The 12,857-nt window shown below is 40.7% G+C and overlaps 1 protein-coding gene across 1 annotated transcript; it reads left to right on the top strand.

Moving 5' to 3' along the window:
* The first annotated feature begins 11,649 nt into the window (after positions 1-11,649).
* Positions 11,650-12,340, top strand: LOC131252986 (histone H2B). Its single transcript, XM_058253803.1, has one exon. The coding sequence runs from the start codon at positions 11,733-11,735 to the stop codon at positions 12,162-12,164; it is 432 nt and encodes a 143-aa protein (XP_058109786.1). The 5' UTR covers positions 11,650-11,732; the 3' UTR covers positions 12,165-12,340.
* The last annotated feature ends 517 nt before the right edge of the window (positions 12,341-12,857 follow it).

The raw sequence follows: 12,857 nt of genomic DNA, 5'->3' as shown, positions 1-12,857 counted from the left end.
ACCTTGCGTTAGCTCGCTCGAGTTAGGTTTGCTCTTAGGGTTAGGGTTTTGGGAAGAATCACTGAAAGCTAAACAATTTAAACAAGCCTTTTGTAAGGATTTGGAATATTAAACCTTAAACACTTAGATTTTGGAAATTTTGGCTCGAAATTTACCTTCAATCGCTTGTGAAAAAGATCTAAAACGGGTTTGATTGCGGCTAGATCTCTGACTGAATGGGAGGGAAGCAAACCCTCATAATTGATCTCCCTCTCTCACACAACTCTCTCTCTCTCTCTCTCTCTCTCTCTCTCTCTCTCTCCTTTATAAGTCTAGGACAAAAAAATCGTATAGGGAGAGGGGGTGTGAATTGAAGGGGTATTTATAATGTTAGAATGAGTGCAAATGGCCCCAAAAGCTAAGTTTCATTATATTAACCCTACGGGAAGTTTTCAACCACCGGGGCCCATAGGAGGTTGCACAAGTCAATCTAAGCTAGGGGATAGGCGCCTCACTAAGCTAGAATTAGGCTAAAAGAGTAACGAGGTTAATTTAGTCTATTATTCAAGATCCGGGCCTTATCTGACTTGGCCCCGGTTAGATCTTTATTTTATTCATGATTGTCTTGATTAGTTAGCGATGAGTCGGTTAGATTTGGGCCCTATGTAAGTAAATCATGGGGCTAAACTTGATGTTCAAATGATCGGGCGGATTCGTTGGCTTCCTATGGTTGATTAAACGGACTTGTGCGGTTCTTTACTGGTTCCACCCATGTTTAAACTAATATTGAGTGCTAATGGTCAGTAAGTGACATTATAAGTTAATTACACAATTTTTTTAAAAAGGATTTTTGGAAATCCAAAACAATGAAAATCCAGGATGTTACTATTTGGTATGATGGTTGTGTGACAAGCATCGTACTTGACATGATGTCGATAGTAAACTCACACTCTTGTTGAGGTGGCAGACCCGATATGGGTAGAAAAACATCTTCGTATTCGTTCACTAACGAAGTTTCAGATAATGTTAGTCAGTCATAGTTTTACTCACAAATAACATAATAAATTCACAGTGTTCGAATATCACCTTTACCAGAAAATTGAAAGGGGGTTCCCCTTCTATTTGCACAATGATTGCCCTAGTGTCACAATTGACTTCGGCTTCCATCGGGGTCGGCCTATCCATATCAATGATGATGTCGGAGTGATAGATGCTCCCAACTAATAAATCAATTAGGACTTCCCTGCCCTTCGGGGTGATGGGGCAGTAGGGACACAACTTACTGGTATTAGAACTCTCCCCTGTTGCAGATAGCACTACCTTACTTGGTATGGTGATTGTGTCCAACTTTAAGCATTTTACAAGCCCATTTGAAACAAATGATGTAGTGGCCCCCGTTTCTATCTACAAATATATAGGGATGTCTTGGATGAATGTCATACCTTCGAATGCCGATGGGGGAGGCTCGATTGTCACTGGTTACTTTGCCATTAGCACATGCACCCTAGCTTGTTGCACTTTGTTCGCACTCGTGGCAACCAATCTCTACTTAGATGATTCAGGTGTAAAGGAGGGCGGCCTGCCTGCTGCGAAGGGTGCATCACTTGTAGTGGATTGACCAAAACGGCACGATTATCCCTCATCTTCATGAAGTAATATGTGATCAAGTGGCCTATCTTGCCACAGAAGGAGTAGGTTTGAATCGTACTTATGGGACCTGGCCTCAATGCTAGAGGTGGTGGAGTGTAAACCGATTGAGCATCAAACTAGGGCCTCTGTGGGATGGCAATGCATTGGAGTGTTTCGTCCTTGTCCGACCCCCCGATTAGAACCGAGCTCAGTTTATCCGTTCGCCATCCTTCTCCGAGCGGAGTGCCATGTCGACCATGTTGGTGTAGGAGGTGGCATGGGAGCAACACATCTTGGTCAGTATCCTAGGCCATATCCCGTCTTCGAACCTCTTCATTCTGGAGGCCTCATCTGCCACTATCGATGGCGCGTATTGAGAGAACTTGGTGAATTTGTTCTCATACTCAGCTATGGACATACCGCCCTGTCGTAACCAGTTGAACTGGATCTCCTCTCATTGGTAAGTGAGGGAAAAATACTTGTCATAGAAGCTGGTCTCGAAGTCATCCCGGTCCATACGTAGGTCTCTGGCACTGTCCTAAGGACGCTATCCCACCCCGAGTCAACCTCCTACTCAAAAGCGTAGGAGACTAACTCCACCTACTCAGCCTCGGCCGAATCATCTTGGAGATGCTGAAGCCAATGCTCCCGAGGGTTATGAGTTCCTAGGAATATCGTTAGCCTTAGCTTTTATAACCGCTCGAAGAGGTTATCCTCTCTGAATGCCAGAGCTCGGGCTGCAGGTGTCGCACTTGAGGTGACAGTTTTACCCTGGGTAATCATGCCCACTAGGGTGGATAGGGTCTGCTGCTGCTGTTACATCAAGAACAACATTAGCCCCACCATGTCTAACCTTAAGGAGGCCTAAGGTGCAAGTGGTGAAGGTGGGGCAACATGGTTTTGGTAAACCATCGGAGGTGGATTTGGCCTTGCCGCGTAACCCTCGCTAATGACCGATTGTGTATATGGGACCTCTAAGTGGCTTTGCCCTAAAGCGGATTGCGACTGTTCGTGAATGGCCTCGAAATCTAGGCCTGAACTAGGGCCAACTTGGTCACCCAGGAACATGTTGCTGTCCTCAACTAGCCCACCATGAGTGAGCCGGAGAAGGTGGCGACTGCCTTTAAGTGGCATATCCTATATTTAGTTACGGGGCGATCATCAGACACACAGGTATGCTACACATTTATTGTTACATCTTCTATTCTAATTCTACACATATACACTATTGCATGAGCAAACCAAAAGTAAAAACAATTTCATTTATATTAAAAGGTCATTTGCTACATTGTCTCCATACACACATTGCTAGTAAAACGGAAAGACAATGGAATAAAATTTTTGGGGAACTAATTTCACCCCAAAACTAGCACAACCCTAAAACACAAATATCCATCATACACCACTCTGCCTCTAGACAAAATTCAAATGACTATAGCCTAGGATCTACTGATCTTATGACTCAAGCGATGGAGGCGGCGTTCCCTCTTTCTGGACACAGCACAATATGGCCTTATTGTACGATAGATCTTTTGGTTCCATCACTCCTGTTTTTCCTCGATGTCGACCAGCTTGGCCTTAACTTCAGTCACGTTGGCTTAGACTTTTGCCAACTCCTCCTGCATTCGATCGAGGTGCTCCCCGATGTTTAGGGGTGCCGTGAATTCTTCATGGATGCTCTTGTCTTTGCTCCCCTCTTTTCCTTCTTCCGATTCTTTCTTGGGATGAGTGTAACACACCATACTTTTCGGTACTCGGGTGTTACCATTTAAATCAAATTTAACATGATTGCATGTGAGAACACATATAACCTATAACTTACACATTGCTTGATCACTCACAATTCACCCATCTTAACCTTCTGACTCAAGATCAATCTTCCCTTGATTGACCATTGACATATTGACGTAGGACTACACCATTAATGATTATTCAACCCACGATCTAAATCCACTCATTGAGGCATGTGATAACGTACTTGAACAACTTTTATCGATCCAGGTATAATGATAAACCAATCCATCGATTTCTGTCTTAAACCAACAAAAACAATCTTCATCTTAACTATGGAATAATACAAATCATGTAATCAACCTCAAGATCAAGTACAAACTAAATCATGTATTAATCTAACCATTAAGAACACTTTTTGTCCATCGATTACACCATCTATCCGTGGATTTTCAAAGTGGGCCATTACATCATCAGAGAGACTTAAAAAAAAAAAAGGATTTCAATCACCTTGTTAGGTAAATAAAAATATATATCACCATTTTTAAGACTCGAATCTCCAAATGCACCATCCATCAAATTCCCTGACTTACATCTACATGATCCAACACTAGGTCATCTTAATTTAGGCAATTAAAATGCAAAGTAACCATATATAAATACTTAAATCAATCCAATCATTCAATTTTCAATTAGTTTCGTCAAATCAAAGCATTAGCATTTCATCATTTTCTCGTATACATCAACTCCCTTGCTCCTCATATACATCATCACTACATTGCATTTCATCATTTTCTCGTGTCTTACTGGCAGGCGTATGCTCTGTGGCTTACCGATATAATCGGAGCAGGGCCACTAGAAACCTTAGCTAGTTAGCCATCATTTTTTCATACATATTGTATTTCATCATTTTTTCATATCTAACTAACGGGTGTATTCTCCGTGGCTTGTCGAAATAATCAGAGCTTTCCCACCATAAACCATAGTTAGTTAGCTGTCATTTTATCATAAGCATCAATACAACATCGAAAATTTCATACATCACATTTCTACGTACATTGCATCTTGCACTCGATCATTTTGGACATATGCTTTGTGGCTTGTTGATATAATTAGATCTTGCACATCGTAAATTCAGATCGATTAGTCATCATTGCCATTGCATTGTATTACATTTTTTGTACGCGAGAACTAATCATATTCCTTAGAAATTAGTCAGATCTTGCGAAGTAAAGACCGTACATTTATACATGTGGAGAGGGTGCCTAACACCTTCCTTCTTTGTAATGCGATCTATTTTACTCAGAATTTGTGGAACACAAACTCAAGAGTCATCTTATGGTTAAGGATCTTTGGATTCTCTGTCCTAAGCATTTCTACAGGGTCTAACAGATTGTAGGATCGAAATAATTGGTTAATAGTGACTCGGGTAAAATATAACACCCTCTTTTCCCCAAACGAAAGCCCCCGAGTCAGGCAACCTGTGGAAAAGTGAGCCGATCTCCCATCCCCTGGGAAATCCTCCCTCCACCGTCCACAACCACGTGTTAGCATCACTTGCTAGATGATGGGAAAAATCTTAGTCGTGCCTTCTATTGTTGTTTAACATGATTTGGAGCGATCAGATCAAACGATACAAAAGATGCCATGTGGCGGCCGTGCCATGTGTGGTGTAGATAACTTCAAGAGAAAGAGTTAGAGATGTGCACATAAGAGAGAAAGAGAGCATTAAATGCTAAATTTGTATCATTATTACACTCTATAAAAGTAAAGAGTCTCATTAAAGCAAGTCTCAGTCTCAATATTAAATACCAGAATCCTATTAAAGGCAATCTTTATCTAGTATTAAATGATAGAGCCTTCTTAAAAGCAATTATCTACGAGTGCCAAAGCCAAGTGACCTAAGGATCGCAACAACTTTCTAATACAGGAGTCCAAAGACGTGAGAATTTCAACCAATGTATGCAAGACATATCTTTTGAACACGTAGCCATATGCAATAGGCCACACTTATGTGGAAGGATAAATGAGATTTCCATAACCGATTGTCCAGATCTTTCACGATGTTGAAAACCATACAAACAACATTCTACAAAGAGCTCCAGTCCTCACACCATTACAACCAAGCACATCTTTATTTTCCTATTCACTATGAATGTTTATCTTTTTATTTATTTATTTTAGTTTAGACCCATCATTGTTAAGAACATGGGGCTTGTAGTTAATTTTAGTTATTAGTTTATCCCTCCACTCTTCATCCACAACATCCCAATGGATCGCAATGAAGATCGCTCGGTTTCGAATGCAAGGTTGTCGGGTTTTCCTACTACATAGCAGATGATTCCACCGGTCATCTCGCCACGAAGCCTGGCCCATACCAGATAGCGAATGGATAATCGATTCATGACCATTTCACCATGTGCTCAGTTGTGATTGAGACCACAAGCAGGATGTCACCTCACCAACCATCTCGCCACGAAGCCTGATTTCGATCGAGCAATGAATAAATTGTTAAAGATGCACCCTCCATCGGTTGTCTTGCCATGATGTCATTCTGATCAAGTGACGAATAGACATCCATCACACACATCACGACCATCCCTCTACGAAGCTCGGTCCTAATTGGGCAACAAACGGATCGTTGTTTCTCCAAGTCGATCGTGAGTATCATTATTATGAAAATCATTAATAGAAGAACACTTTCAGCTTTTTTTTTTTTTTCTCTATTAATTTGCTGTTGAACTTTAGTAGTGAATCACGCTAAAACAAAAAAAATCCTTAAGTCCGTAGACTCATATCTATTGTCACAAGATAAAAAGAACTCATTCAAAAGGATTAACTTCATTATCTTTCACAAATCGCCAGAGTGAAGTGCAATATCGGTGGACAAAAGGACTTTGGATCTTATGTCTATTCTTCAGTCTGTCCGTCTCGGTGAAGGGGATACCAACAATTCAATCAACCCTTGAGTCAGACAGACTCTGACACGCTCGCACATCTTATTCACACATGTGCATCAAATCCAGGCCCTTGCTCACACAAGTGGCCTAGTTTGATTGAATTAAGAGAAACACTATAACTATACAATCGAGTACCCATGTAGAGCATATCCACCACACATTTAGTAGGATACCATGAAAATATCATAACAATCTAACAGACACCAACCATTTCAGTGATGGACTTTAATATGGATAGTTAGGATGATTGTAATGCCCCAAATTTCAGGGGATGAGCACGTACTCGACTCCTGATATTCCGGGTGTCACTTATACTTTGTGAAAGTGTGAATTTACTATACTTTTAACCTGATATCTGAGTAATCATAGAAAATGTATCTAAAGCAAGTAACAATATCAAAATATACAATGTACATTCATTTAGAGCATATGGTCTACATCTAGGGTCCAATATATATGGTTTCAAAATAAATAGAAAATGTGTTAAGTTTAAAGTCTATCCAACAAAAGAATATCCGCCAAATCCAACTGAGCAACGACTCGACTATAACTGTCCATTAGATAACTGAAAGTAGGAGAACTCATCCTGGTCCATGTATGTGTCTGCTTTAGTAACCCTTGCATTTACAACAATGTTTGTTGGTGTTTTAAAATACTGTCTTAGAGTAGGAGTGAATGATCAACTCAATAGTTCCATTTATTCTAACTTCGACATGTTATCAACTCAATTAGTGTAGGTAAAAAATACTTCATATCTAATCTTTTTAGGTGCATGAATGTTATAATGGAATGACGCATGAGCCTTATAATCCAACATTCCCTCAACAAATGACTTTAACGCTTATTTCGCAAATGTCACTCCCTTATCACACGTGTAAGCCCCGTGTCCTACCTATCCTAATTTAATGTGGCTTGTCAGCAACATTACAATAAGTGCGAATGATATGCATGATTAGCCAAGTAGTTATTAGGTCTTATTCATTTAGCATAATGTGGAAGCTAGGGTATCACTATTATATCACGAGCCTCATCCGGATCACGAGGCTCGTAGTGGGCATAGTGATTACTCACCCATGTCCCTTGATTCATTTTTGGGTTTGTCACCCTATTCAATCACATACGATAGGAAGGTTGCTTTCATCATTAATTAATAGTCACTACGAGGAGACTCGTCACCCTAACGTAGGCCGACAACTCAAACATGGTATCCCATATCATCATGCTCAGCTCATGAGTCTTATAGGATCGTAGTGCTAACAGTTATAAGTAGATTCATTCAAGGGAAACAGTAGTATTCTACATTCAATCGAGCGTTATCACACATTATGAACACAGTATGATCAGCTATGCATTATATTGATCTGATTGACAAGAGAGAATCCCAATGCAACCGACATTGAGTGCGAAGAATCCTACATAGTCTAGCTACTGCTCGTCGTCCGTGTTCAATATTAATAGATTGAATAAGCCTGAGTGGCCAACCCAATGCAGGTCACTCCTTGGCTTAAACATTTTGTAAAGACGATTTCATAAGAATCGCAATTCTAATCATTAGCCGATATTTAACAATTTGTAAAATAACAGGGTAAGTCAAGCATAAATATTTGTTAACTAAAACATTCTAGGTAAACATTAAGCAACCTATCAATTTAGTGTCCAAGCCTTCAATTCAAGCATTTCATTCATTGAGGCCTTTTATTAAACATGTTGACTATCAAAAGCGAGCAACAATAAGATTTTTAAAAATGAAGTAAGTCTAGCAATATTAGCACACTAAATTCTAATTACAACATATATTCATTATCTGAGGTTATCATGAGTTAATAAAAGGAAACCTAGAAGGAAATGGTTCACACATTGTGATAGTTCGCCCGACTTAGAGCACTCATAAGGTTAGGGTTTTAGGGAAAGATCTCTGGAACCTAAACAATCATATAAATAATTATAAGATTTGAAAAAAATTCAACTTAAGTGATTTACACTTATAAGTATGACTTAACCCTTACCTTCAATTGACGCTGAATGTACTTCGATGAAGGATCCGGGGACGGCTAGTACTTCGATCAAAGAGGGGAAGGATAAACCCTCACATAATCGATCTCCCTCTCTCACTCTTCTTCTTCTTATTCTTCTCCTCTTTCTCTCTCTCTTTTCAAAGATTAAGGCACAAAATTCATAAGGGGAAAGGGGATGCAAAATAGTAAACTATTTATAGTGCCAGAATGAATGCAAATGGCTCCAAAGGCCAAGTATTTATTATATTAATTCTACGGGAGGTCATTTTCAACCATTGGGACCCACCGGGTGGCGTACGTGTTAATCTAAGTCATGGGATATGTGTCCCCTTAGGAGATCTATATTTGAATACAACCATCCGATGATCAAACCTACTGATCAATGAGTAATGTCATAATTTAGTTCGACAGTCACTGAACGTCGATCGAAGTTGTAATTATATGGATGTCTGTAGGGTAATAATGTATACTAGTGTCCTAAATTTGATTACCATCTAACAATCTAAAAGCCACAACTTAGGCAAGGAATGGAGGGTGAACATTTATTTTAAGTCCACGTTATCTCATGAGGCATTCGCACATTTCACACTCTTGGCTTATGAGCCCAAGTTGGATGATCCTAAATGCAATTTCGGCCCAATATCTCTGATGAATATCAAGCCCGATTATACATACATTTTTCTATAGTTTCAAATTTAGCAGACCACGAACGTGCAATATAGACCTAATTTCGTTAAGCGGACCATTTTCGGAATAAGTTAAACCTTAAGATTTCTTGTGGTGCCAACTAATTTCACAATTAACAGAAACAAGTATTCGACCCTAATTACTCTACATCTATCAACATTATTGAAATCAAGGTATCTTGTTGGGCTCTATGACCTGGTGACAAATCTACTCATAGTTGTACTATAATTTTTGTAAATTTTTTTTACTAAACATTACAATTATTTACAAGTACTCAACCCTTGACCAGGTGTTGAAACTCCCGACAGTCTACCACAGGAACAAGAGAACTTGACCAATCTATTATTTATTATTTTTAAAACCATTCATGAATTGCATGTGAATTAAAAAAATCTAGGTATTTACAACCATCCCAGATGGCTAGAAAAACTAAGGTCAAATTCACGTTTTATTGAATCATCTTGTCAGTGAGGCTTTTACACGGTAGTCTACAAAATGGAAGGTTTGGAACAGTTCTCTCCATGAGCCCCCAAATGATGCATGTGTTTCATACACGCCGTTCATCCATTTTGAATTATTATCTGAAGGCATGAGTCCAAAAATGAGGCTGATCTGGATACCAGGTGGACCATGTCATAATAAAACGGTCGTAATTGAACACTCACCGTTAAAAACTTTTGTGGCCCGTAAGAAGTTTTTAACGGTGGGTGTTCAATCACCACCGTTTCCAATGGTGTGGTCCACATGATATGTTGGTCGAACTCATTTTTGGTCTCATGCACTAAAACGACCTGTTAAAATAAATGGATGGTATGGATGAAGCACATAAATCTTGGTAGTTCCCACATAGCACCGTCCAGTAGACCGTGTCAGTAGGCAAACCGCATCCCCACAAAATGTGTTCGGCGGTTAAGATCGTCGATTGAATTTGGCCAGTGAAACAAAACTGATGGGACACGTGTCGCTTACAACAGCAACACAATGCCCTCTGGGGTCGACTGAATTTTCAGTGTGAAATCCACTCCGTCCATGAGTGCTACCGGATCATGTTCACCGTTGGAACCTTGATGGGCCACCAGAAGTAACTGATCAGGCTTATATTTACGTTTTTCTCTCATCCTGATGGAATTCACCTTATGAACGGTTTGGATGGAATTTAAACATGAGGGTGATCTCAGGAAAGTTTCAATGGTGAGCGTTTTAATTCCCAGTGTTTCTTATGGTGTGGCCCACTTAGAAAATTGGATGTGGGTCATTTTTGCGTTCTTAACGTAACATAAGCTGGCGACACTGATGGACGGAGCAGATTTTACATGGACAATTCAAGAGCGCGGATTGCCTACTGACGCTGTGAGCAAGCAGTAGCCACTGGACGGTGGAAGCGGATTGGCTGGTGTACCACACACCAGTTATATAGCTGATGTAGGTACGCGTCGTGCGAAGACGAGCGCTGCTAACGCTCCTCGGGCTCCGAGTGGTACGAACCGTTCAAAGGAGATCAAAGTTACATGGGCCCTAAAATGATGTATTTATTATATCCACACCGTTTATCCAGTTTTCGAGTTCATTTTAGAGTACCATCCAAAAAATGAATCATATACAAAGATCAACTGGACCACACCACAAATAGCAGTGGAGATAATGATTTCCACCGTTAAAAATTTCATAATGCCCACCATAACGTTTATTTTCCATCCAATCTGTTCGTAAGGTCAAAGACCTGGACGAAGAGGAAAAAACAAATTTAATATTGGTAGACGTTCAATCCCCAACTGCTTTTTGCAGTGTGGTCCACTTGATCGTTAGATATTAGATGTCTTTGTTTTTCATCTCAAGCCTTAGGACTAGCTCGGAAAATGGATAGACGGTTTGGATATAACACATACCTCGTGATGGAACCACAGAACTTGCTGACATCATTACATCAGCTATATAGCTGGTGTGTGGTACACCAGCCAATCCGCTTCCCTGGACGGTGCTCTTTGGGCCATCATGATATATGTGTCTTATCCACGCCGTCAATTAATATTTTCAGATGGTTTTAGGGCTGAAAAATGAGGTAGATCCAAATCTCATTTGCGCGACGCAACAGGAAACAGTGGTGATTGAATGCCCACCGTTAAAAGCTTCTTGGGCCCACAAAGGTTTTGAATGAAGATGATATTTGTGGTTTCCCTTCATCCATGTCTTGGTGATGGAAAATAAACATTACAGTGGGCCGTAGGAAGTTTTTAATGGTGGCGGTTCAGTCACCACTGTTTTCTTGTGGTGTGGTCGACTTGAAATTTGTATCTATTTCATTTTTGGGATCATACCCTAAAATGGATGGACGGCATTGATTTAACACATATATCATGGCAGGGCCTACGGAGTAGCGAGCCGTCGGTAGGTAATCCATGTTGAAACTCGTATCAAAGTGAACGGCATTTTAGTATTTATGTCCCAACCACGGGTTGCTTTCACAATCTGCAAGCACAAATCCCGAACACCCTTCACCTGTTGAAAAAGCTACAACCACATCGTAGCCGTCAATACCCGCTCCCGAATTATCAAATCCAACGCCGAAAACTTACTCCAGCTCAGCAATCCGCGTCAAACCGAACCCACCAATAATCCCCATTTCCCTCTCCTACATAAAGCTTTCCATCCCCTCATCTCATATCCGATCGCTCTCCTCTACTCTCCCAAACCCTTCCTCAAATTTACGATCTTGCCCCTCTGTTTCTCTCCAATGGCGCCCAAGGCCGAGAAGAAGCCAGCTGAGAAGAAGCCAGCAGAAGAAAAGAAGGCGGAGAAAGCTCCTGCAGAAAAGAAGCCAAAAGCAGAGAAGAGGCTTCCAAAGGAAGGAGCATCCGGAGACAAGAAGAAGAAGAGATCTAAGAAGCACGCTGAAACTTACAAGATCTACATCTTCAAGGTCTTGAAGCAGGTTCATCCCGACATTGGGATCTCCGGCAAGGCCATGGGGATCATGAACAGCTTCATCAACGACATCTTCGAGAAGCTGGCCCAGGAATCGTCGAGGCTGGCCCGCTACAACAAGAAACCCACGATCACATCGAGGGAGATCCAGACATCCGTTCGTCTCGTCCTCCCTGGTGAGCTCGCCAAGCACGCCGTCTCTGAAGGGACGAAGGCCGTCACGAAATTCACCAGCTCTTGAAATAGGGTTTTTTTTTTGGAGGGCGATTCGTGGTGGCATGATTGTAATTTCTTGGTCTTTGAAGGTTGTTACTATGGTTTAAGTGTTTAGGATATCATCTGAGGTGTTTGATGGTTTGGAATTGCTGTAAATGTCTGATCTTCGTTTTGGTTTATGGAATTTGATGTTTTTGTCGACCTTCTCATTGAAAGTATGTGGTTTTGAATGCGTGGTGGACAGCGTAATTGGAGTTTTTTATACTCTGGCATCGTGTGACGCTTGATACACAATTACTGACCCTCCTAATGTCTCGAACTTTTTACACATTGATATATTTTCTCGAAAGCTGGTTATATCAAGTGATTGTGTATTTGTGTGATTCGTTATGCCCTGTGGCAAATCAGCCAGATTCATTAAGTCAGGTGGGACACACCACATGAATGGCGATGGGAGGCTAACCATGGGCTTTTTATGTGGGCCACGATGGTGTGTATGTTTCTTTAAATCTGTTCGTCGGGTGTGGCTCACATGAATGAAGGAAAGTATCCAAAGTCATCCTGTTCCAAAATTCATGTGGGCCACTCATTGTGATTTTTATTTATTTATTATTATTTTTTATACACACACTCATGCTATGGTGGTTTTTCTCTACAATTGCTATAACAATTATAGGTATAAACATGGTACGGATAGCTAATGTGGTGGTTTTTCTCT

Source organism: Magnolia sinica, chromosome 8 (assembly GCF_029962835.1).
Source record: "Magnolia sinica isolate HGM2019 chromosome 8, MsV1, whole genome shotgun sequence".
Classification (NCBI taxonomy): Eukaryota; Viridiplantae; Streptophyta; class Magnoliopsida; order Magnoliales; family Magnoliaceae; genus Magnolia; species Magnolia sinica.
Note: the sequence above shows the minus strand (reverse complement) of the source record. Positions and strands in the feature narration are given on the sequence as shown.

Coding starts and splice junctions, on each gene's coding strand:
- LOC131252986 (XM_058253803.1), top strand. CDS start 11,733: ATGGCGCCCAAGGCCGAGAAGAAGCCAGCTGAGAAGAAGCCAGCAGAA.